The sequence below is a fragment of the Vipera ursinii genome (assembly GCF_947247035.1).
Source record: "Vipera ursinii genome assembly, chromosome: 2".
Lineage (NCBI taxonomy): Eukaryota > Metazoa > Chordata > Lepidosauria > Squamata > Viperidae > Vipera > Vipera ursinii.
The window spans coordinates 133,317,672-133,344,320 of record NC_139513.1 but is presented as its reverse complement, the minus strand read 5'-3'; the positions used below and the strand labels follow the sequence as shown (position 1 = coordinate 133,344,320).

At 43.9% G+C, this 26,649-nt stretch overlaps 1 protein-coding gene across 1 annotated transcript in view; it reads right to left on the bottom strand.

Moving 5' to 3' along the window:
* FAM20A (FAM20A golgi associated secretory pathway pseudokinase) overlaps positions 1-23,039 on the bottom strand; it is a 52,676-nt gene extending 29,637 nt beyond the window's left edge. The window contains exon 1 of the mRNA XM_083353180.1: positions 22,489-23,039. Within this exon, the coding sequence (XP_083209306.1) occupies positions 22,489-22,844 (356 nt within the window). The 5' untranslated portion in view covers positions 22,845-23,039. The remainder of the gene's footprint in view (positions 1-22,488) is intronic.
* Positions 23,040-26,649: the final 3,610 nt, after the last annotated feature.

Sequence of the window (26,649 nt, the reverse complement as noted above, 5' to 3'; positions counted from 1 at the left end):
CAATATGTCTCTTATTTGCTGTAATCAGATGGAACAGGTTTGGAGAAAGAGCATGGAGTACAGAATCCATCCTGATCCAGTACTACAGGGGTTCCCAACCAGGGGTGCTTGCACCCCCTGGGGGTGCGAGATGATATTTCAGGGGGTGCGAAAACTTGGATTTTCAAAATTATAGTGCATATGCATAATTCATTGCTGTTATTTTGAACTTTTGTAAGGGGTGCGAGAATATATCAGAAGCATTCTAGGGATGTGGGGTATAGAAAAGGTTGGGAACCACTGCACTACTATGAAGAATGGCAATTTGGGCAGGGGTATTCATGGCGAGCAGTTCTGAAAAGAAGGGTGTGAACTATGCAAATTGTGTGAAGTAAGCAAAACACCAAACTTCCCCCCCCCCAAGTAATAAAAACAGAGGAAAATATGACCCCTCAAGCCCTTATCAGCAGAAACTTCTGAAAGGGTAGTCCTCGACTTACGATCACAACTGGGCCCAAAATTTCCATTGCTAAGCAAGACAGTTGTTGAGTGAGTTTTGTCATTTTATGCCCTTTCTTGCCACAGCTGTTAAGTGAATCATTGCGATTGTTGTTAGTAACAAGGTTGCAAAGTGAATCTTTACAACCCCTTTGACTTTGCTTGTCGGAAGGTCATAAAAGGCGATCACATGACCCTGGGAGACAGCAAGCGTCATAAATACTTGCCTGTTGCCAAATGTCCGAATCTTGGTCACATGACTGTGGGGATGCTGTAATGATCGTAAGTGTGAAAAATGATCATATTTTGCAGCGTCATGACTTTGAACAGTCACTTAATGAATGGTTGTCAGTCGAGAATTATCTGCAATGCATTCGTTGGTGGCAGAACCAGGCACACGGCGTGGAAGAACGTGGCTCTTTTTTCTTGGTTTAAATTGACCCTCCATGTATAGCAGAAAAGCACTCAAAAGCGAGTTTGTTGATAAACTAGCATTGAAAAAACCCAGCTATTATCAGGAACATAAGATGTAACAACAGCTATGGATAACACCACCCGGGCATTCTTGGATGGATGCTTCTGCCAAACCATAGTGGCCCAGCAAAGGTGTGGCTAGCTTCTGGTGGCCAGTAGGAGCGAGGCAAAACCCAGGCCAACTGCATCATCCATCACAATGTCAGTGAAGCATGCTAGATCATGTCCACACTTGGGAGAAGAGGCAGTTCTGGAACAACATGAAAACTGGAATAGCTGAAGCAAACCTGAAGTAGCCTCCATTGTGGGTTGGAGCTGAGACAATGGTAGTGGTCTGCAGACATGGCATATAAATCTCTCTCCCCAATGAGGAAGGGGCCACATTCAGAAGGGGGAAATCAAGGAATAATAATAATAATAATAATAATAATAATAATAATAATAATAATAATAATAATAATAATTCTATTTGTATACCGCCCTTCTCCCGAAGGACTCAGGGCGGTGAACAGGGCAAACATATAAAAGTACAAAATTACAAAAGTTAAAAAGAATTAAAATGCCCAAGCTAAAACAGTAGGTAAATATATTTACAACAACAATAAAACCCCAACCCATCCCCCATCAGGCCAGGCCGGCTTGTTCGAACAAATAAGTCTTCAGATCGCACCGGAAGGAGCGAAGGTCGGGCGCCATCCGGAGCTCAACCGGCAACCGATTCCATAAATCCGGGGTGCCCACAGAGAAGGACCTCCCCCTGGGGGCCACCAGACGACATTCTCTGACTGGTGGCACCCTGAGGAGGCCCTCTCTGTGGGAACGCACAGGGCGGAGGGAAGTTGATGCCGGCAGCAGGTGATCCCTAAGGTACTCCGGACCCATGCCATGTAGGGCCTTGAAAACCATTACCAGAACCTTGAATCTCACCCGGAAGACAACTGGGAGCCAATGCAGCTCACGGAGCAGAGGTGTAACATGGGAGTATTGGGAGACTCCCAGCACAACTCTCGCGGCTGCATTCTGTACCAGTTGAAGCCTCCGAGTGGTCCTCAAGGGCAGCCCCATGTAGAGAGCATTGCAGTAGTCTAAACGAGAGGTCACGAGCGCATGAGTGACCGTACGCAGTGTCTCCTGATGTGGGCTTTCAACTCTTTTTGTGGCTCAACTGCTACAGCACTCAGGAGGCTGACTCTGCCTTTCCATGGAAGAATGATCAGGTAGAACTGGGGAAGGACTGATCATAGCATGCACTTGTAACTCAGGTGTATCCTGCCTACATTGCTCTCAAGCCTGATCTTCTCTGTTCTGCCAAAGGACTCATCGCTGTATCTATTCTGCTGGATTGACTGAATCCATTTTACTTCTGAACCAAGTAAAGCTTGTCCAATTTTCAATGGATTTGTCTTAATGCGTTCAGAGACATTCCGCTAATGGCAGTAAAATGGTCCAGAGAGGAGCTGCAAGTTATAAGATATTGTATACCTTTGTTTGTCCCCTTTGGTTTTACCTGCTTCCCCATTGACTTTGCTTGTGGGGAACCGTGTGGGATTCACATAACAATAGCAACCAGAAGTGCCAGAATTGCTGTAACTAATTGATGTGGAGATGTGACATCATGCTTTCCAATCACGTTGCTCAGCAATGGCAATGACAGTCCCTACTGCTGCCATTAATTTAAGGATACCTGCAATTTTTTTAATGTGAACCTCATTTGTTGTCTTCTGAATCTAGCAAGCCAAGTAGGTAGGGACTAATCCCCCAAACTAGAAAGAAAGGTAAGTCTAGTTCTCCAGAAACACCACCATAGGCTGTCTATATATGCTTGTATTTTGGGGTAAATGAGAAGTCTGATTAAGCACAAGAATCTTAGGAGTGGAAAACTAAGAAGCATAAATGATTGAGTTTAAGCAATTGAGCAATAGCTTACTGTATCATTTTCCTGCCACTTTAATTGTGCAATTAAATTTGAAAACATTTATGTTCTCCTTTTCCTCTTGCTGTTAAGCCATCTTGTAGCAACCCACTCGTTCCCTGAATCTTATGATAAAGTTATAATTTATAAACTCTGCCCCATACCTGGGTCTGATCAAGCTGACTGATAAGAATCCAGATAATTTGCTTATTCTAGGGCACTTGTGAACTGTACAATTCACTTAACAATGGCTTCAAAAACGTCATAAAATCACATCTCACTTAACAACTGCCTTGCTTAGCAACAGAAATTCTGGTCCCCGATGTGGTTGTAAGTTGAGGATTATCTATAAATGTTTTGTTCCTGAAAATGACAGCAAATCTATCAGTGGTCTTGCAGCAGTCATTTTTATCCCTTATAATATGATCCTTACAATGATCCTAAATAATACCACTAAATGATTTGGGTGTTATCGCAGTAGAAGGATCTTTGGTGAACTTGCTTTCCTAGGGCAGAGGTCCCCAACCTTTTGGGCACCAGGGACCGGTTACGTGGAGAGAGGTTTTTCTGTGGACTGGAGGGGGTGTGGTTTTGTGTACTGCCTGCATCCCATGGATGGGACTTTGCTTGTTTGTGTGGACTGGTTGCTGACATGCCGCAGCCTGGTACTGGTCCACAGACCAGGGGGGTGGGGGACCCCTGTCCTAGGGAATCTAGAGTAATCAGTGAGACTTAACTTTGTCATAACTAAATTAAGTCCAATTTCTTTGATTGAATCTAAGGATGACCAACGAAAGCTCTTATGGCTACAACACAATCATTGTAGTACAAACTTTTGTAGGCAACAATTATTTTCAGAGGCATAAAGTGGAGTGAAGATGGCAGTGTGCTTGGACATAGGAGGGAAGCTGTTTTGCAAGATAAATGTAAAAGGTAAAGGTAAAGGTTCCCCTGCACATGCTAACTCTAGGGGCTGGTGCTCATCTCCGTTTCAAAGCTGAAAAGCCAGCGTTTGTCCAAGGAGGTCTCCGTGGTCATGTGGCTGGCATGACTAGACGCCAAAGGCGCACGGAACGCTGTTACCTTCCCACCATATTGGTCCCTATTTTTCTACTTGCATTTTTATGTGCTTTCAAACTGCTAGGCTGGCAGAAGCTGGGGCGAGTAACAGGCGCTCACTCTGCTACGCAGCACTTGGGATTTGACCCGCCAAACTGCCGATCTTCTGATCGACAAGCTCAGCGTCCTAACCAACTGAGCCACTGCGTCCCTTTTAAGATAAATGTAGAAGAATAGCAAATGTGTACTGAAGGCAGAAATGCCACCTATGAGTCATCCAATTTAATCTGATGAAACCTGGTTTTTATGAATTGGCCCAGGAATGTGAAATAATTCTTGTTCCTAGAATTATCAGACCTGATTCACTCTCCAAATGTATAGTGGAACATTACATAAGACAATGTATAATTCTGCAAAAAATAATTTGCGGAAAATTTGGCAGACGATCCTGACCTTTGAATGCCTACTGTACCACACCAACACTGATGGATTTAGCCCTGTTTGCCCATTTCACCAACTAACGCGGGGGGTGGGGGGTGGGTGGAACCAGAAGGCATCATTTCCATTTTGTATTATTCACAAAACTGACAATATCTTTGTATAGGAAAGTGATGCCCCACCACATCTAAACTTGGTTTGCTTCTGGTAGGCTCAGGTAAATTGTGCTGAGCAGGGGTGTCCAACCTTGGCAATTTTAAGACTTGTGGACTTCAACTCCCAGAATTCCCATGCTGGCTGGGGAATTCTGGGAATGGAAGTTCATAAGTCTTAAAGTTGTGAAAGTCAAACATCCTGGTGCTGAGGAAGCCATAGTACTTACAAATGGAAAAATATAGTATTGGAGTTGCTATATGAAGCCAATGCTCAAATAATCAGATACCACCCAGGCCAATTCAATTAATTTGAATGCTGTTAATTGATGCAGGCTACAAAGCTATGCTTATTTCCCTAGATGTAGCTTCTATGGAAGAAAACGGAAGACTTACTTCTTCGTAAACATGCACCAAGATTTTCATCGTAAGCAAGTCTTACTTCCAAATAATTTCTAGACATTTGTATGGAAGTAAATATGCATCAATCACAACAGCAGCTGTACTTATAAATCACATTAGAATCAAGATGGGGCTTTGCTTGTTTGTGTGGACCAGTTGTTGGCATGCCGCGGCCCGGTACCAGTCCACAGACTGGGGGTTGGGGACACTTGACACAGAGACACTGAAAGTGGGTGAATTAAATATACATTCATTCATTCATTCATTCATTCATTCATTCATTTATTTAATATCCTGTTGACTAAATCCAGCCACTTTGGGTTTTGAATGCTCATCTTAGGCGGGGCCCTGTGAATGAAATAGGCCACGATGGTTTCCTCAACAAATCATAGTTAAAATAGACCAAAAAGTATAACTCCAATAATTGTTGGGAGTTGGGAATCAGGATCCCAACCAAATGTGTGTGCAGCAATTCCTTGCTTTTTCCAAGGAAAAAATTATGATTGAGCTTTGCCCATTTTACTTCTGCTATCAAAATTTACAAACCCCACCATGGCCTGAAATAAAATTGCTGAGCTCTTTCTAGGCCAACTGCAGAAATGATCTTCAGCTGTTTTCAGATGCTTGCCACAGCTCTTGACATGAATATAAAATGGGCTAGAGGATTTGATTGCTTTATTTTTCTTTTCAGATTTCTGATCGGCCTTTCTCTTTGCACTTTTTATTTTCGCCTGCTACTTGGGATATGCAGGTAAGAAGATCTCATGTAAATGCAGCCTGAATTAAGTTGTGTGTCCGTGATTTAAATTATTAGTCCCTTGAGATTTAAGACCGTTTGTCTGCCTTTTGCTTCCAGTTTATGAGATTGTAAAGTGTCGGCAACACAATTTATGAATCGGTATGCATCTTGGCGTTACTGTATAAGAATTCAGTCTTCCAAAACATGTTCTTGCTTTATTTGCAGCTAGGCATTAAAACCCAGACAAGTCTAATGTTAACGCAGATTGTTAAACTTCTCTGAATGGCACCCCAGTTTATGGAGGGCATATATTGCATTACAAAGCAGCTGCACAATAATCAATACTGTCTCACACCCAAAGAATACAATGCAATGCTAAGTCACACGAGGGCAAATGGCTTGCCCAGACTGCACAGAAATAATCTTGGCAGATTATTTATTTGGCAGCTAACAAAAAAGCCTCCAAAAAAAGAAAATTGCAAAGGATAAATCAACTGCAATGGATAAGAGAAAGAAGGGGAGAAAAGAGGAGAAACGCAAAGAAAAAGCTTTTTTTTCCCTCCAGGAAGGATGGAATGAGTATATATAATCTTTGACTTATAACCATTCGTTTAGTGACTGTTGAAAGTTACAGTGAAAAAATAAGGACTTATGACTATTTTTCACACTTTGAATTGTTGCAGCAAAACCATGGTCAATCAATCAGAATAGAACTAGAAGAGGCATTGGAGGTCTTCTAATCCAATCTTCTGCTAAAGCAGGAGGTAGGCAACCTTGGCTCTTTTATGACTCGTGGACTTCAACTCCCAGAATTCCTGAGCTAGCCATGCTGAGGAGAAAGGGAGTTTCCAAGCTGAGCCATGCTGGCTCAGGAATTCTGGGAGTTGAAGTCCACGAGTCATAAAAGAGCCAAGCCAAGGTTGCCTACCCCTGCCCTATACCATTTCAGACAAGTGGCTGTCCACTCTCTTCTTAAAACCCTCCAGTGATGAAGCACCACAACTTCTGAAGGCAAGCTGTTCCACTGGTTAATTGTCCTCACTGTTAGGAAGTTTTTCCTTAATTCCAGATTGTTTCTCTCCTTGATTAGTTTCCATCCATTGTTCCTTGTCCTGCCCTCTGGTGCTTTGGAAAATAAATTGACCCACTCCTCATTGTGGCAGCCTCTCAAATACTGGAATACTGCTATCATGTCACCACCAGTCCTTCCTGCAATCGTTCTTCATATGTTTTTGTCTCCAGGCCTTTAATCATCTTAGTTTCTCTTCTTTGCACTTTTTCCAAAGTCTCAATATCTATTTTGTAATGTGGTGACCAAAACTGGATGCAGTATTCCAGATGTGGTCTTACTAAGGATTTATAAATACTTCATGTTATGTTGATTCTATGCCTCTGTTAATACAACCAAGGATTGTATTAGCTTTTTTGGCTGTTGCTGCACACTGCTGGCTCATGTTTAAATGATCGACCACTAGGACTCCAAGGTCCCTCTCACAGTTATTATTTTTGAGCCAGGTTTCACCTAATCTATACTTGTACCTTTGGTTTTTCCTGCCTTGGTATAAAACCTGTTGTTGATGGGGTCCATTATTCTAGTCTGTCAAGTTCTTTTGGGATCCAGAGCTTGTCTTCTGGTTGTTGGCTACTCCTGCCAGCTTAGTGTCATCTGCAAATTTGATGAGTCACATGATCAAAATTCGAATGCTTGGCAACTGGTTCCTATTTATGATGGTTGGGATGGCCTGAGGTCATGTGATCACCTTTTGTGACCTTCAAACAAGCAAAATTAATGAGGAAGGCAGATTCACTTAACAACTGTGTTACTAACTTAACAACTGCAGTGATTTTCTTAACAAGAAAGGTTGTTAAATGAGATAAAACACACTTAATAAGTGTCTTGTTTAGCAACAGAAATTTTGATTTCATTTGTGATTGTAAATTGAGGACTACTTATACCACAGTGGATGGGATACAATTAACATTTTCTTTTAGGCTCTAGTCTGATTCACACAAAATGCAGAGCCATAATGTGATTAGATTTGATTTTGCTTAGCATGCTGTGCTGGTTCACGACTATAAATTCACTTTGGCTGAGACTGAAGTTAAACACAATTGGCCTTTCAAAATTTTTCACTGAATTTGCATGGAGAGAAATTAAGTGTTGGAGTCTCTATTTTTCTCCAGGGAAGGAGAATTTCTCCCATACTTTCTCCACGATAAGGTTCCTCCTTAACAATGATAATAGTACTATTACTGAAAAATCCCAATGGGAGAAAGAATTTCCTCATGAGATTTTTCTTTTGGGATTTAATGGAAATATGAGAACTTGCAGGAGAAATGATAGTATAGAGAAAGTGCAAGAACGTCACCTGCACTTTGATCATAACTAAACAAAAGACAGAAACATCACCCTCCATCCCTGAGTCTTTCCGCAAACACTCTTCTCTCCCCTTGAAATAATTTCTAAAGCAAATTCATTTGATGATCCAAAGCAGAATATCCAGATTCAGTCACAGTTTTGTTCCATACAGTATTAACCTTGTGAACTCTAAAGCTTCCTCTTTCTATTACCTATTCAAGATGGGCAGTGATTAGTATTTATGTTATTGATATGTAATGACAATAAAGGTCATCTTATCTTTACACAAAAGGAAAAAAACAGTCCACCCTATGAAAAACAGTGCCATAAAAAACAGAATAGAAACACAAGTTAAAATAGGCAAGAAAATGGTAAGTGAGCACCTATCCAACCTTAGATGAGTCCAAATCACCAGGACCAGATAGATTACATCCCAAGGTTCTCAAGGAACTGGCAGATGTGATCTCAGAAGCACTGAACTATATTTTTCAAAAAGCCTGGAGCTCTGGAGAACTACCAGGGGTCTGGAAAAGAGCTGATGTAGTTCCCATCTTCAAAAAAGGAAAAAAAATAGATCCAGGAAACTACAGACCTCAATACCTGGGAATATTCTGGAAAAGATAATCAAATAATGAATCAGCAAAGACCTAGAGGCAAACAAAGTTATCACTAAAAGCCAACATGGGTTTGTCAAAAACAGATCATGCCAGACAAATCTTATTGCATTCTTTGACCAAGTAACAAAATTAGTGGACCAGAGGAATGCTGTGGATATAATTTACTTGGACTTTAGTAAGGCATTTGATAAAGTAGATCACAAACTACTACTTGATAAGATAGAAAAATGTGGGTTAGACAGCATCACCACCAGATGGATTCGTAGCTGGCTGACAGGCCGTACTCAGCATGTGGTCCTCAATGGAACCGCATCTACTCGTCCCAGCTTCTGCCAATCTAGCAGTTCGAAAGCACGTAAAAATGCAAGTAGAAAAATAGGGACCACTATGGTGGGAAGGTAACAGTGTTCCGTGCGCCTTTGGCGTCTACTCATGCCGGCCACATGACCACGGAGACGTCCTCGGACAAGCGCTGGCTCTTCGGCTTTGAAATGGAGATGAGCACTGGCCCCTAGAGTTGGAAACGATTAGCACGCATGTGCGGGGGAACCTTTACCTTTTATAATAAACACAGGTGGAAATACGGAACCTCCTCTTCTCCAACCTCTGCTGCAGGTAGAAAGAGTTACTTCTGCTTTAAGAGCAACTTTAATGAGTCAGCTCCTAAATTGCTGCAGCAACGTCAGTTTTAAAGCTTGCCCAGATGCCTGAAAAATAACCAACCTGCTGTAATGAATAGCAGGGAGGGGCTGTGTTTTTGTGCTGTTTGGAAGACTTCTTCCAAATCAGTTTTGAAGTGTGGATGGACTTAATCATAAGTCCAAAACCTCTAAGAAAAGTGAAGGAACCATCTGTGACAAGCAGAAATTCTAGCGGTCCATCTGCCCGTCATTGCTGTTTATGTTGGAGAGTGTACCCTGCAGCCACACAGCTCTTAAGAACACATTTTCTACTAGGAGAAGGAGGGGAAAACTATGTGGCAGTTCTTTGCAAGATTTTGGGGAATAGGTTTGTTATTGCTTGCTTCCTTATAGAGTTGAGGGAGAGTGACTGGCCCAGAGTCGCCCATTTGGCTTTGTGCCTAAGGCTGGAGTAGAGCTCATTGTCTCTCGGCTTCTAGTCTGAGGCCTTAACCACTACTCCAAACTAGTTCTTGGGTTTTGGCACAATAAAGTATTCTTGAAGTAAATCCCACAGCTGCACAGAAATGATATTTGGCTTTGGACCGCATGAAGTTTCAGTATACAACAGAGCCTTTAGCAACATTTTGATGGCCCAGGAAGCCATCGGGATTCTGGAAATAATCTTGGATCCGATTCCCAATATCTGAGTACAGGCTTCAGGACACTTCCATTAATTTAAAAACATAGCTTTGTTTTGGATGGTTGTTCCAGGCACGCTTCCAAGGTGCTATGGTTGATTTTTTTATATTGCAGATGTTTATCCATTGGTTAAAGACAGATGAGACTTCCTTTTATTTTCTTGTAAGACATTTCTTTGGTCTGAAGTGAAATTAAGGTTGACCCTGATAGACTTCATTCCAGCCTAGTAGCTTGAAAAAAACAAACAAGCTGTCACTTTCTCACACAGAGACAATTGATCAACCCATTGCCTTTCTGCAACAGCAACCCACAAAAAGCAACCACAGCTTACTTGGGCAGCTTATATTTCCTTTCCGTTCCTCCAAGAGCTCGCCTTTTTGTTTTTCGCTATGCTTCTTCCTGCAAGTACTTCCCTTTCTTCTTCTCTCGCAAAAACTTTCAATTTTTGCTGCTACAAATCCCTCATTGCTTTTTACGAAGAAGTTAATGGTGAAGCTGGCTCCAGTTGTCACTATGAATCAGGTCGCCTTGCTTTCATCAAAAAGACATGGAATTTATGGTTTGCCTCTAGTTATGGGAAATTGGATCAATTGTTCTTGAGCAAATGAACAGTGAATGTCTCCTCTCAGTCCCGATCTAGATCAGCCTAGCAACCTTTGCTAGCTGAGAATTTCAATCCATCTAGGGACTCATTGAGAATATCTTTTTATGTGGTGGCTAAGAGATGAAGGTTCGAGACCTGAGCTCCATATGACGGGGTGAGTTCCCATCCTCAGCTCCTGCCAACCTAGATGTCCAAAAGCATCCAAATGCGAGTAGGTGAATAGGTACCACTTCAGTGGAAGGTTACATGACGTCATGCTGCCCATATGACCACAGAAATGTCTTTGGACAGTGCTGGCTCAGTGGTCTTGAAACTGTGATGAGCACCACCTGCTACAGTTGGCAATGTCTAGTGGAGTAAAACCTGCAGGGACTCCGTTTTTTTTTAGGAGATGAAGATGACTTGATGGTATATAATCCACGTAGGGGACAGCAGATAGGGTAAAGTTGCATGCTAGTATCTCTGTGGTGGAATGTAGTCTGAATTCCCAGGAGGGAGGGGCCACATTCCAGAGGGCAAAGAGGCAGCAAAGCATGGAAAGCCAGGTAGGGAGGAAGAGAGTAAAAATGGCTCCTCCCTAGCACTTCTCAGAGTATATCTGTAGTGATGCAAATTGTTGCTTTAGTTTGGTGAGATTTCTGTCTATTGGTGAGCAACAATAAAAGTAAACACTTGGAAGTAACTCCTCATATCTTTCTTGGTTCCTGGGAACAGGGGCCGAAACAACCAGTTGCTTTGCTTCCTTCTTATCCTAGAGGAGCTAGGAAAGTATGTCATACTATATTTATTGATCAAATTTTCAAATTGCTCTTTTCCCTCATAGGGTACCCCCTACAGTGTACATGGGACGACGGAAGGTCATACAACTTCCATGCACAATATTCCAAAGGCCACAAATAGCGGCTCCCTTGGTTAAAATTTCGGTCCTATCCAATGTAATAATAATAATAATAATAATAATAATAATAATAATAATAATAATAATAATAATAATAATAATGTTGGAAGGGACCTTGGAGGTCATCTAGTCCAACCCCCGGCTAAGGCAGGAAACCCTATACCATTTCAGACAAATGGCTGTCCAGTCTCTTCTTAAAAACTTCCAGTGTTGGAGCATTCACCACTTCTGGAGGCAGGTTGTTCCACTGGTTACTGTTCTCTGGGATGTGGAAATCCTCCTTCTGTTATCATGCCCAGCGTTCTGTTACTTGTGCACAGCATTTCTTCCTCTTTTTCCTTTCCCATTGTATTATTGGCTTTTTTTTAAAAAAATCCTTAGATATAATATATATGTGTTGACAGTTTGACCCTGGCAGCAAAGAATCAGGTTGCTTTTTTTTAAATCTCTGGGATGCCAACCAGGAGTTGGCAGCCCAGATGGGCACAGCTGAGATACAGCCAGTGAATTAGAGTTGTGGAACATGAAGAGTTTGAGAAAGGGCTTTCCTGTGTAAATGATTTCAAATACTATCAGCCCTCAGCTTAAGACCACAACTGAGCCCAAAATTTCAGTTGCTAAGCAAGACAGTTGTTAAGTGAGTTTCCCCCCTTTTTACAACCTTTCTTGTCACAGTTGTTAAGTGAATCACTGCAGTTGTTATGTTGGTAACACGGTTGTTAAGTGAATCTGGCTTCCCTTGTTAGAAGGTCGCAAAAGGTGATCACACGACCCCAGGACACTGCAACCATCATAAATACAAACCAGTTGCCAAGTGTTTGAATTTTGATCACATGACCACAGGGAATCTGCAATGGTTATAAGTGTCAAAAAGGTCATAAGTCGCTTTATTCAGTGCTGTGATAACTTCGAACGGTTACTAAACTAATGGTTGTAAGTAGAGGACTACGTATACATAATCTAATGAGAGACTGCAAGGAGTTAGGGCTTCCCAGGGAGCAAGCACTATTGGGAAAGGAATTCCCTCACACAGGCTGCCAAAGTACTAAACTATGGCCCAGTTTTTTCAGTTATATGCCCGAAGCTGGAGGTGGGCTAGTTAGTTTGAGAGCTTTGCACCTTCTAGGACAGGTCCAGAGCTCAGCGGTTTGGCTGTTCTACCACTAGTGCGTATAGTCAAGGCTATGGTCTTCCCAGTTGCAATGTATGGCTGTGAAAGTTGGACCATAAGAAAGGCTGAGCGCCAAAGAATTGAGGCCTTTGAACTCTGGTGCTGGAGAAGACTCCTGCGAGTCCCTTGGACTGTAAGGCGATCAAACCGGTCAGTCCTGGAGGAGATCAACCCTGACAGCTCTTTAGAAGGCCAGATCCTGAAGTTGAAACTCAAATACTTTGGCCACCTAATGAGAAGGAAGGACTCACTGGAGAAGAGCCTAATGCTGGGAAAGATTGAGGGCAATAGAAGAAGGGGACGACAGAGAATGAGGTGGCTGGATGGAGTTACTGAAGCAGTAGGCGTGAGCTTAAATGGACTCCAGAAGATGGTAGAAGACAGGAAGGCCTGGAGGAACATTGTCCATAGGGTCGCGATGGGTCGGACACGACTTCGCAGCTAACAGCAACAACCACTAGGTGGCAGTAAAGAGGTCTTGAATCTCTTTAAGTTGCTTGCTCAGCCACTTACTAGGTCAATGGATCATCTGCGCTTAGGGACAAAGAAAAAAGCACACACAGCAAGCCAAATAACTAAAGATTTCAGTCATTCTTTTCATCCTATTTGTGAAACCAGAGACAGGGTAATCAATGCCAGAGGAGTGTGCTCTGCACATTGACTAGATGGCTGCTCAGTCAAGCCATTGACAAAATTAAAAGCAAAAAGCTGCCAGTAGCAAGGCTGAAGTCGCATTAAAGCTAGGGGGGGGGGGGAAATGGACAGGCAGGAAAATGGTCAAGAAGTGGACCGGCAGACCCAACTGGAGCCTCATGATTTCCAGCTTGGCACATATTATTTGAAGCTGCCTCCCCAATGACCATCAGCACACTCCACATTGCCCATATGCAGCACCTGGAGCCGGGATATTAGGGAAAATGCCCTTCTTTGGAGGTTGGTTGCTTTGAGTTGAATTTTACTGTTATTGTCATTTTTGTTAACTACTGCAGGTTGGCTTTGGCAGGAGCAGGAGGTATACAAGCCTATTAAATAATGAATAAAGAATCTTTCTCTATGGCTGGCTCCTTTGGAGGAGGAGAGGAGGGGGATGGAAGGAGATGTCAGGAAAAGAACAAAAACGATTAAGGGTTAGTTTTGACTCTATCCCTACTCATTGCTTGCCTCCGTCCCATTTAATAGCTTATCCTCCAGGAATGTGTCTCTCAGAAAAGAGGAGGGTGACCCCACCTCATTCCAGCTGAAAGAGACTAAAAAGATTTTTTTTAATCCTTTGTTGTTGTTGTTGTTGTTCTCCGATGAAGACAAACAGGGGATGGAACACACGTTGCATAGTTTGCAACAGCTGCAAGGAAGTATCGAAAGCACATCCAGACAAACAGCGCTGCTAATATTAGAGGGGATGTATTGACACGGTGGCTCAGTGGGTTAGGACGCTGAGCTTGTCGATCAGAAGGTCGGCAGTTTGGCGAGTCGAATCCCGAGTGCTGCGTAACAGAGTGAGTGCCTGTTACTCATCCCAGCTTCTGCCAACCTAGCAGTTCGAAAGCACATAAAAAATGCAAGTAGAAAAATAAGGACCACTACGGTGGGAAGGTAACAGCGTTCTGTGCGCCTTTGGCATCTAGTCATGCCAGCCACATGACCACGGAGACGTCCTCTGACAAGCGCTGGCTCTTTGGCTTTGAAACGGAGATGAGCACCGGCCCCTAGAGTCGGAAACGACTAGCACGCATGTATGGGGGAACCTTTACCTTTTACCTTTACCTTATTGTGCTGATACGGTTGAGGTGATTTTATGTGCATTTTGCTAAAACCTACAGTTGAGAATAAATGTTTAAATATGTAACAATTTTTTTTTAAAAAAAGCCCGACGGAAGAGCTTGTCTTTCATCTCTGTTGTCATGAGTCGTTGGTACTAAGCAGCGGGTTTCTTTATCTCCGCTGTCACATTTCAGTGGTTTAAACAGGGGAAGACTCCTTCCTTTGAATCGAAGCAGTCAGCAATGCTCCCTGATCAGCTTGCTGGATCTCACACCAGTTTTCTTCTTACTTTATACTTTTTTTGAGGTGTGTGTGTGTGTGTGTGTGTGTGTGTGTGTGTGTGCATGTGTCTGCGTGTTTCTGGAAGAGGAAGTTGTTATTTTCTCGGGCATCGTATAAGCTGTGCTGATTAGAGACCCAGCCTCAGACAGACGCCCTGGCAGTTTCCGATAAAGGATTTTGGCTCCTGCACAAGATTTTCAACATGACTTTTCCTGTAGGACAAAAAGTGACCCTGTTAACTTTAAAGGCAGCCGGTAAGTTGTTAAACAAGCTTGACTGCTGCATTTGGAAAAGAGGCCACTACTCAAACAGCAATCTCTTTGCTCTTATTTAAACTTCTGTGCCTCTGTGGATTTTAATCAGGCCAAGGCTGACCTCGGAAACATGCTGACCTGGATGTATCTGCTTGAAAAATCAACAGGACTTCAGTCCAAGAAATAGCTGATGGGCCGCAATGTGAAAAGCCATTTCTCTCCATTAGTTTACTCCCTGTAATCTGCTAGGGAGATAACACCTAATATCAGGGATAAGGCCCTCAACAGAGAGCAAACTGCAAAATGAGCCAATCCTAACCCTGGTTCTTTTAGGTGTCAAACTCAATTTCATTGAGGGCCGCATCAGCATTGCGGTTGCCCTCAGGGGGCTGGGTGGGTATGGCCTGGGTAGGCGTGGCCTACTGGGTGAGCGTGGCTAGAGTGTGTGTATGGCCTACCGGGTGGGCATGGCCAGCTCTACATCGTTCGCATCAAGGGTGCCTATGGGGGCCTGGGCAGGAGTGGGACAGATCTGAGGGTCTCTGGCAGAAGGAGGGTCTCTGGGCCAGGGCCAAGTGGGGGCCGTTCCTTCACTGTTTCCAGGATGGCTTTGTGGGCCGCATGAAACCACTTCGCGGGCCGGATCTGGCCCCCGGGCCTTGTGTTTGACATGTCTGTTTTAGAAAATACGTTCACATGGTACTGCATCAAGTCATTCCAGTTGATGAATATGGATGCTCACATAACGTATCCTTATTCCACACAACTCATATTCCCCAGTCAGCTGCTCAGGCAAAACACTGTCCAGGATTTGAATACTAACATGCAACCATATTTTCAGATTCTGGTCAGCCCTAACTAGAAGTGTCAGCCATTATTAAGCACAAACAACAGATGTGTAGAGTTCAAATTAGCCACTTTTATTCTGCTATGCCTACTTTACAGGAATCTTCTCAGACTGGCAGCTGTGACCTAGGAAAGACTAGACAAGGCTCAATGGCATTCAAAAGGGGTGGGGGTCAAACCTTGCCCACTTGTGTTTATGTAATGATTCCAGACTAATTCCCTGTTTGACCCCTCCAGTTGATAGTTGCTCTCCAACACATTTCATTTTCACACATTATCCTTGCTGTATTAGAAATAACTCACTGTAGCTCAGGGCTTCTGTGAAACAGAAAGAGGATGTAGTGTACTAATTCACAGTAAATTGACTTTCTTTTTCATTCAGCACCCAATAAAAGCTACTGGTGCTTTGTGTTATCACCTAAATGGCTCAGCACCCATATATCTGAGTTTCTCTCTCCAAGAACAACAGTATTTTTTAGATAATCAAGAAATCCTTCATGACACCAGAAAATTCTCTATTGTGCCCCTTGATTGTGGAAGTCTACTCTGTAAGGAAGTGTAGGGGCATTGGTGAAAATATTCTTGCACTCTTTTGGGTGTTACACAAACCCTGATGAACAGCCAATGTAAGTTTTTTCCACCTTTTTGCTGCTGTTGAACAGCTACTGTGAATTTTGCAGACCAGATATAAAAGCAGCCCCAGAGCCAGCTCAAACAACTATTTGTTCCCATATTGCAGTTTTTAAAGTGTATGTATTTATTTTATAAAATTTCTCCCTTTGTATTATATATTTATCTATAATTATCTTTTTCCAAAATTACATGTTGTCAACAGCTCTGTGAACAAAAGAAGTAGGCAGCATAAGCATAGTTTAAAGACATAAAAAATACCTCAAAACAACAAGGTTTATGTCTTGCTTTCCATAGATAGCTCCAGCCCATATGAAGTTGTATGGCAATTAAACAACAATACAGTGTTAATCTAACTAGGTGACATGACACTAAGCACTGATATTAAACTATAGGCATCATGAATGGACGTCTCTGGGTATATAAAGAAGGAATAGAATAGAATAGAATAGAATAGAATAGAATAGAATAGAATAGAATAGAATAGAATAGAATAGAATAATAACTTTATTGTCACTTTAAATGTACATTAAATCACTAACCTGATTTACATAAATGAACCAAGCTTCTGCATGTACAGTTAGTTCTTTTTTAAAAAAAATCCCATTTATATCCCGCCCTTCTCCGAAGACTCAGGGCGGCTTACAATCTAAAGCACAAATCAATGTGCTTAGCAATGTGCTTAGTTCTTGACTTACAACAGTTCATTTAGTGACCATTCAAAGTTACAACGCCACTGGAAAACGTGACTTATGACCATTTTTACATTTATGACTTGCAGCATCTCCATGGTTATGTGACCAAAATTCAGATGTTTGGTAACTGTTATATAATTAGGATGGTTGTAATGCCCCCAGATTATGTAATCACCTTTTGCGATCTTCTGACAACAAAAGTCAATGGGGAAGCCAGATTCACTTTATAACTGTCTTACTAATTTTACAACTGCAGTGATTCACTTAACAACTGTGGTGAGAAAGGTCGTAAAATGGGGCAAAACTCACTTAACAACTGTCTTGCTTAGCAATGGAAGTTTGGGACTCATTTGTAGTTGTGAATCGAGGACTATCAGCACTGCAAATCATAATTCTCAGTGACTGATTTCTTACACCACATTAAACCATGGTTAGGTATATATGCCACAATTGGCTGGATTCATACACGTTGCTAAATCAAAAGCTAACAAACCATAATAGTACTTAGTGCAGCGTGAAACACCAACACTTGCATTTTCATCAGTAAGCATTCTTTTTTTATATTATATTCTCCCTAGGTTTTCAAGAAGGCTCTGGAGAAGAAGAAGAACTTACTGCGACTAGACAGGGAAGTCTTATATAACTTGCCTCACCCGCTTGTTTTTTAAGGTCACAAATGATTGACATGCTATAGATAGGGCCGATGGTGCAAGACTTTTGTGAATTCAACTGTAAGATGAATTCAAATCTTTAGAAAAACCTTCTTAGCTGTGCACCTGACTTAATTTCACTGCGGTATCAAGCTCAGCACATTTCAGTCCCTTTCACCCCTGCTTTACTCTTTTTAAGTATACCTTAGTTTAATGGTCACATTTTCGCTCTGTCATCATCTCTTAGAAGAAGTAAGGAAATATAAAGAGCTTGTCAGTTTCTGAAAGGTCATGTTATCAAAGATACTCCTTTCAAAAGGACGGATTTCATGTTCTGAATCTTGGAACTGTCTGTACCATTCATTTCTACAAGGCTAAGCTTCCCTAAATTTTCACCCTGACCAAATCCTTCAATAAGGATGACACTGGATTTAGACTTGCACCATTAATGGGCAAGTGTGACTTTTTCTAAAATAGGATGAAAGTAATGGCTGATTTTGCTTTTTGAAAAGGTATACAGGTAATGCTCATAAGACACTGTTATAATGGAAGACGTACAGGCAGTCCTCGACTTACAATCTTTCATTGGGTGACTATTCAAAGTTACAACAGCGCTGAAAAAAAGGGATTTATGATTGTTTTTTACACTTACGACTGTTGCAGCATCCCCATGGCCACGTGATAAAAATTCAAATGCTCGCCAACTGGCATGTATTTATGACGTTTACACTGGGGTCATGTGATCACTTTTTGCGACCTTCTATCAATTGAAATCAATGGGGAAGCCAGATTCACTTTACAACCATTTTACTAACTTAATAACTCAGTGATTCACTTTACAGCTGGGACAAAACTCGCTTAATAACTGTTTCGCTTAATCACAGTAACTTTGGGCTCAATTGTGATCATAAGTCGAGGACTACTTTTAGATCAGAATCAGATGCAATGTATGTTTCCCCAAATGGGAAATACAGAGTATTTAGACATCAATTTGCTTTACCCTAGCTAGCTTTGTGAACATCCTTATCACAACTGATACTTTTCTGATACTCATTAAGCGTGAATTTTCATGTCTGAAGGCGTTGTATTATCATGGTCAACAGCTTGAGAGACACAGTTCTAGGATTATCTGTTTTGCTTCCAATTCACCTGGAGAAGATTCATTCATTCATTCATTCATTCATTCATTCATTCATTCATAAGACATACATGGTCATCCATTTCAGATATCCTAGTCCTGGGCAGTTCAAAAAACAATGATACAACCCCCCCCCCAACAACTGAAGTAAAAACTGCTGACAACCTGGGGGTAAGGCTCTTTCACCCATTAAATTCCACCTTGTTGGCCTTCAACCTTATTCACCCCCAAATCTCGGGGGGGGGGAGGGAAGAGTCAGCAAGTAAGAATAGAATCACACTTGGTATCAATAGATATACATTCATATCTGCACTCCTCATGGAGAGTGCAGCCAGGTGCAGGTGCTTGTGGTGTTATCAGAAAAGGAAACATCTGCAATACCTCATGATAATCATCCTTTCCCAACTTGGTACGATCCAGAAATATTGGGATTATAGTTCCCAGAATTTGCGATCAGCACAGTAAGTGCTTGGCTACAGGAGGATGATGGTAGATGGTAGAAGTGGAGGCCAAGGATCTGGGAGAGTCTAAATCAGACATGTCAAACACAAGGCCCGGGGGCCAGATCCGGCCCGTGAAGTGGTTTCATGTGGCCCACGAAGCCATCCTGGAAACAGTGAGGGAACGGCCCCCACTGCCTTGGCCCTGGCCCAGAGACCCTCCTCCTGCCAGAGACCCTCAGATCTGTCCCACTCCTGCCCAGGCCCCCATAGGCACCCTTGATGCGAACGATGTAGGGCTGGCCACGCCCACCCAGCAGGCCATACGCACTCTAGCCACGCCCACCCAGTAGGCCACACCCACCCGGCCCCCTGAGGGCAACCGCAATGCTGATGCGGCCCTCAGTGAAATTGAGTTTGACACCCCTGGTCTAAAAGGTATTTAATAGGAGTAGGCTGGTGTAGACCAACTCAGAATTAACCTAGGGAAGGGCTATAACTCAGCAGTAGCTTTGCCCGCAGAAGATACCAAATCTAGTTCTGGAATCTCTTCAATGGATTTAGAAGACTCCAGCTTGTATTCTTGAGGACTTGCAGCTTGTCCATGTCGATAACACTGTTAGACAGCTTGTTAGGTCTGACTCTACAAGGCAGCTTCCTATAACCCAGGGGTTCTCCAAACTTGGCAACTTTACGACTTATGGACTTCAATGCTCAAAATTCCTCAGCCAGACATGCTTTGGCTCTAAACATGCTGGCTGGGGAATTCTGGGAGTTGAAGTCCACAAGTCTTAAAGTTATCAAGTTTGGAGAGGAATTAGGCCGGGAATCATATGATTACCATTTGCAGCCTTCCCTGCCAGCTTATGACAAGCCAAGTCAATGGAAGAAGTTGGATTCGCTTAACAACTTCATGATTCACTTCATAACTGCACTGATTAACAACTGTGGCCAAAAAGGTCATAAAACTGGGTGTGACTCACTTAGCAACTGTCTTGCTTAGCAATGGAAATTCTTGTCCCAGTTATGGTCATAAATTGAGAACCTGTTGTTGTTAGTTGTGAAGTCATGTCCGACCCATTGCAATCCCATGGACAACGTTCTTCCAGGCCTTCCTGTCCTCTACCATCTTCTGGAGTCCATTTAGGCTGACGCCTACTGCTTCAGTGACTCCATCCAGCCACCTCATTCTCTGTCGTCCCGTTCTTCTCTTACCCTCAATCTTTCCCAGCATTAGGCTCTTCTCCAGTGAGTCCTTCCTTCTCATTAGGTGGCCAAAGTATTTGAGTTTCAACTTCAGGATCTGGCCTTCTAAAGAGCAGTCAGGGTTGATCTCCTCTAGGATTGACCGGTTTGAATGCCTTGCAGTCCAAGGGACTCACAGAGGACTACCAGTATCTTAATTCTGGGACTAATTTACATTGGAAAAAGACTCGTTCCCAACCAACACCACCAAAGACAACATCTCTCCAGCCAGAGAGATTCTGCACTTCTCCACAATGTGGATTCTCTCAGGTGATGGTTCCAGAGGGTGCAATTCCCCTGCCACAGCCATTTTGGTTAGGCTCCCCCCGCCCCGATAGCTCAGCCCCATGGTCTCTGGAACTCAGCTTCAAGCAGCCGCTGTGATTTCACTGTCAAGAAAGTCGCACAAAATTAGTCTGCCTGGCAGACCTGTCAGTCCCATCCTACAGAAGAACAATGTCCAAGAATGACATCTCAGCCAGCCTTTATCCATAACACACACACACACACACACACACACACCAGCTGGCTCTGCTTTCTGCAGCCATCCCCAAATGTAACAGCCTTAAGCCATTCTTAGCTCAAGTAGTATCACAATAGGATTAGTCTCCTTGTTACACCGCCATCTAAGCCTTTAAGGTGTGGAAAATCTGTTAGGCTTAAGGGAAGTCGGGGGACTGCAGTGAGGTGGAATCAGGGCTAAAGGCACAAGGCGGGACTGGCAGCACATTGGCAAGGGCGCTGTTTTTTTTAATGGCTCAAGAATGAACAGAGAACAGTGGGGAAAGGCACAGACTCCTAGAATGGGCTCTGGCAACAAGGACTTAGGAGTCTGTGTCTGTGTTTGCGTGGATGGGATGGATGGGTGGGTGAAAGGATGGATGGATGGATGGATGGTTGGGATGGATGGATGGATGGAGGCAAATGATGCTTTCTAACTATGGCTGAGCGTGGTAGGCTGGCCAATGGGGCAGAAACCAATCTGTCCTGCTTGAAGATATTCTAGCAGTTTGTTCAGCATAAATCTGACTGCCACTGTTTGGCAGAAGCCACTCTGGGCACTGCAGCCTGAGACCCAGCACAGGTCCACGGATGGGAAGGATAGTGAGGAGTGTTCAAAGAGATAAGGATTCAGAAGTGCAACCAGATGTGAGGAAACTGCCAATCTGACCCAGCACATATTTGCCCATGGGAGAAGCAGAAAGAGACCATCAACCCCTTCCCCCCCACCCCGTTCCACGAAGGCAGGCTTTTCATCCTCCTGAGGTCGATCAAATGAGGACCCGGATTTTTGTGTGTGTGTGTGGGGGGGGGGAATACGCCGACTCTGTAAATCGCTTAGAGAAGGTTGTAAAGCACCGTGAAGCGGTATATAAACCTAAGCGCTGTTGCTATTGCTAGCCCAGAGATTTCCTCGGAGATACTGAAATTGAGTTCCCAAACAACTGACAACCGAGTAAGACGACTTTGGAACTTTGCAACCAAACCTCGCACCAACTCCCCCCATTGTCCCCCCCCCACACACACACACCATTGAGTCCTTCGGGAGAAGGGCGGTATAAAAATTAAATTATTATTACTATTATTATTATTATTATTATTATTATTATTATTATTATTATTATTATTATTATTATTATTATTATTATTATTATTATTAATTATTATTATTATTATTATTATTATTTATTATTATTATTATTATTATTATTATTGCACAGAGGCGCGTGAGGGAAAAAAAAACTTTCCCTCTCTCCGCGCGAGCCCAAGAAACCAGCTAGCCGCGGGGCTACGCACGCACGCACGCACGCCTGTGCGCCCCCCTCCCCCGCCGGCATCGCAGCCGCAAGCGGGTTTCCCGGCTCGGGTCTGGCTCTGCGCGAAAGGCGCCGGAGCTGCGTTTCCCCGCCCGGGACTACGCACCTGTTCCAGCGGGCTATTTTCCGCCGGTAGTAGCGCAGCGTCTCCTGCCCGTTGAGCAACTTCTCCGTCGGCCCCTCGGGGGCGCTGTAGAGCGGGTGCGCGAAGAGCCTCCTCAGCTTGGAGCGGTCGGCTTGGCGGCTCCGGTTCGCGGAGGCGCTCTCGGGCGGCCGAGTCGGGAGTTTTGGACCGGCGGCGGCTTCGGCGGCTTCGGCGGGGCAGGAGCAGCGTGGCTCAGCCGTCTGGGCCGGAGCGAGGCGGCGCCGCATTCGGGGCCAGAGGTGGAAGTAGAGATCGGCGCTCAGCAGCGCCCCGAGAAGCAGCAGGATGAGCAGCCGGTCGCGGCGGGTCCCCAGCATGGTCAACCCGGCGACAGGAAGGCCGGGCGAAAGCAACGCGCGGGCCACCCGGGGAGAGCGCGGCCGCTGGGAGGGAGGGAAGGAGGCGAGCCTCGCACCGCTGGCGGGAGCCCGGGCGAGCCTAGCTAGGCAGGGCCTCTGCCCCGCTGCCGCCGCAGGAGCAGGTGAGAGGCCGAGGGAGCCGGGCAGCGCCCCGCTTCTCGCCAAGAAGCGACCGGCTACACCTTGGCCAAAACGCCTCTCCCGAGCTGCCCTCCCCAGGCGGGCAGACCGTGCCGCCTCTGGAAGGATGGATCTGCTCGGGGTGGGGAGGGAGGGAGGGAGGGAAGGGAGCCGGCACGACCAGCCTCACCTACTACCCTCCTCCTCCTCCTCCCTCCTCTCCTCCTCCTCCTCCTCCTCCCAGCTCAGCTCAGCAAAACCGCCGCGGCGGCGGCAGTGGAGCCGCGCCTTCAGATCGGGGCCTCTTGCTCCCCGTCATGCCCGGCGGGTCTCTTGCCCTCCCTCGCCGGCCTTGCCGGAAAGTCCCGGGCGAGGGGAAGGCAGCGCTTGAGCAGCGAGAGCAGAAAGCGCCCGGCGGCCGTCGAAGGCAGGGGAGCAGACAGCCCGAAAGAGAGCGGACGCCAAGTTTAGGAACTCCGGTGCTGTAACAGCACTGGGCGAAGGCAACCCTCCTCGGGTGTGTGTGTGTGTGTGTGTGTGTGTGTGTGCGTGCGTGCTAAGAAAGACCCCGTCTAACGTGCAGGAGAGAGTTGGGAATTCTAGCCTTGACCCTCCCTTCGCTGGTCAGGAAGGCAAGACTTCAGGCGCGAAGAAGACGAGCTCCGGCTCTTGCGAAGGGATCTGTTCCAAATGCGTGTCGACTTAAGTCTCGACTTGGGAACTCGTCGGCTTTGTTCGCGTCACGTGGTTCACCAGGTTAAATACAGACCTGAAAGGTGTTATCTGCCCAACTGTGGACTGAATGGCGGTTTAGCGTAATTGCGTGAATTGGATCGGCTTACGTTTCAGTGTATTGGGCCGATTCGGATACCGTGTTAAAGCAGTGCAAATGAGAGAAGCCGGCCAGTTCGGGCAACTCTGTGCTATGACTGGTGGCTTGGAGGGCAAATTTGGGGTGGCTGGACGGCTGACAGCTACTCCAGTGGCAGGAGAGAAACCAAGCCAAACTGTTTCCTTTTGCCCTTTACACGTTTTCCCGCCCACCCCCGCCCTCTTATTCTGCAACAATTCTTTGCCATTCAAGCTACAGTACTTGCTTCCAAATGCTGTTTCTTTGAAAGATAGGGGAAAGATTGTAAATTAGTGCTAAAGCCCTTCCTTTTTTTTATGAGCACCATCCTGGACCGTCTTTGGCATCTCCAATTACTGTATATATTCTTTTAAAATGCTGGGCTGCGGTTTTCTTGAAAGGTTGCCTTTTAGGGAGGCATGGCCAGCTGAGCAGAATAGCCTTTCCTTAACAGCAGGTTTTCAGCTGTACCTTCCGTTGCATCTGGTCAGTTTAATGCAGTTGAAGAAATAGTCCAGCCTGTCATGAGATCACATTTCTCCTTCCACTTCTGGTTCCTTCTCACTCCTTCCTCTTCTGCTCTTCCTCCTCTTTCTTTGAAAGACCATGACATTGCTTCCTCTTTTTGATTCCAGTCTTCTCAACTGAGATAAGCCAATTGGATCTCTATGGTGAGGGTGTGTGTGTGTGTGTGTATGTACACACTAAATACGGGACATTACTACTGTGGGAAAAAGCTGTGCTCCTCCTCTTCTCTAACCCAGGATAAAATAATAGTAACACAGAGCTGAGGTATTAGTTCTAAGACTGCTCTGTATGTATATATGCATTTATTCATTCGATCAACTAGCTTCTAGCCTGCCACAATCACAGTGATCCTTGGTGACTTACAATATATATAAAACAAGATTTATACCATCCATTGTCAGAGTAAAAGCAATAACAACAACTATGTAAAGCCTTAACTCAACAACCATTAAAAAAGAATATAAGGATTAAAGGAAAAAAGCAAAGTCTAAATAAATATGATGATGATGATGATGATGATGATGATGATGTTGAAAGGGACCTTGGAGGTCATCAAGTCCAACACCCCTTCTCAGGCAGGACACCCTGTACCATTTCAGACAAGTGGCTGTCCAGTCTCTTCTTAAAAACTTCCAGTGTTGGAGCATTCACCACTTCTGGAGGCAGGTTGTACCACTGATTTAATTGCTCTAACTTAGAAAATTTCTCCTTAGTTCTAGATTGCTTCTCTTTTTGGTATGATAAAATTATTGGAGACATTTCTGGATCTAAAGATAGGTAAACAACTGAGGGTTTATTTTTATAGTCCAAGCAGAAATTCGTTTGATGGTGTTAAAATACCAAACTTATGAGAGAGCTGAAGTCAATCATTTTTTGTTGTTGTTGTTACTCCACCCCAGCATGAAGAAAGAGGTTAAAGATGTCTTGGAAAGAGGCTGTATCAAAAGATTTCTTGGCTAGATAAAATAACTTTGATCTATGGATCTATCCTGCCAAGATGTATGTTCTTTTTTGCTGATTTGAAAGATTGCACGTAAAATACCACTTAGAAGCAAGGAAGATCAAGGAAACACTGAAAATAATAAAGCAGCAAATGACAGCTATAGCCAGGAAAATCAGTAGATACGAAGCTCAAATTGCAAATTATAGGCAGAATTTCCAGTTTCAATCCAATCAGAAAGGTTTCTACCAATCCATCAATGGAGAAACTGCAATGAATCGGTCAGTACCTGACAAGGAAGAAACAGTGCAGTTCTGGAAGCAGATATGGGATAACCCAAAGAAACAAGGATGTGGCTTGGTTAAAAGAGGTGGATGCAAATAAAACAGAACTTGAAATGAAAGAACTAGTAACAACAACAAAAAAGATAGAAAAAAGAGCAAGGAAGATCAAAAATTGGTCAGCACCAGGTGAAGATGGACTGCCTGGGTTTTGGTTGAAACATCTAACTGTTATATACCCACTCATTGCCAAGCAGTTCAATAATATTCTACAAGGAGGAGAAATTGAAAAGTGGCTAACAACTGGGAAAACCTACCTAATAATGAAACATCCAGCAAAAGGGGCAACACCAGGCAACTACAGGCCAATTACCTGCTTACCAACAACTTTCAAATTGCTAACCGGTGTGGTAGCTGATGCAGTACAGGAGCATCTAGTAGTTGAAAACAATCTCTCTCCACCTGAGCAGAAAGGAAACCGCCCCAATAGCAGAGGAACAAAAGATCAACTCCTAATAGACAAAATGATCTTGGAAAACTGCAAGAAAAGGAAGACCAATCTGAATGTGGCATGGATTGACTACAAAAAGGCATTTGACTCTCTGCCACATGACTGGATAATCAAGTGCCTAGAAATAACAGGAGTCAGTAGAAATATCAGAAAATTTGTGCAAAGACCAATGGCACAACGGAAGACACAGTTGCAGGTCAATGGTGAAAGACTGGGAGAGATTAATATCAAGAGAGGAATATTTCAAGGAGATTCATTATCACCACTACTATTTGTTATTGCACTGTTTCCTCTGTCAACAACATTGAATAACTCAGGACATGGCTATCAAATATCAAAAACATCTGCCAGACTATCCCACCTCCTTTACATGGATGATTTGAAGCTGTATGGAAAAACATCATCTGAAATAGAATCACTGCTGAACACTGTCCATAAATATAGCCAACGTATTGCAATGGGGTTTGGCTTGGACAAATGTGCCACACGTGCTCTCAAACAAGGAAAAAATAGTGAAAACTGAAGGAATAAAG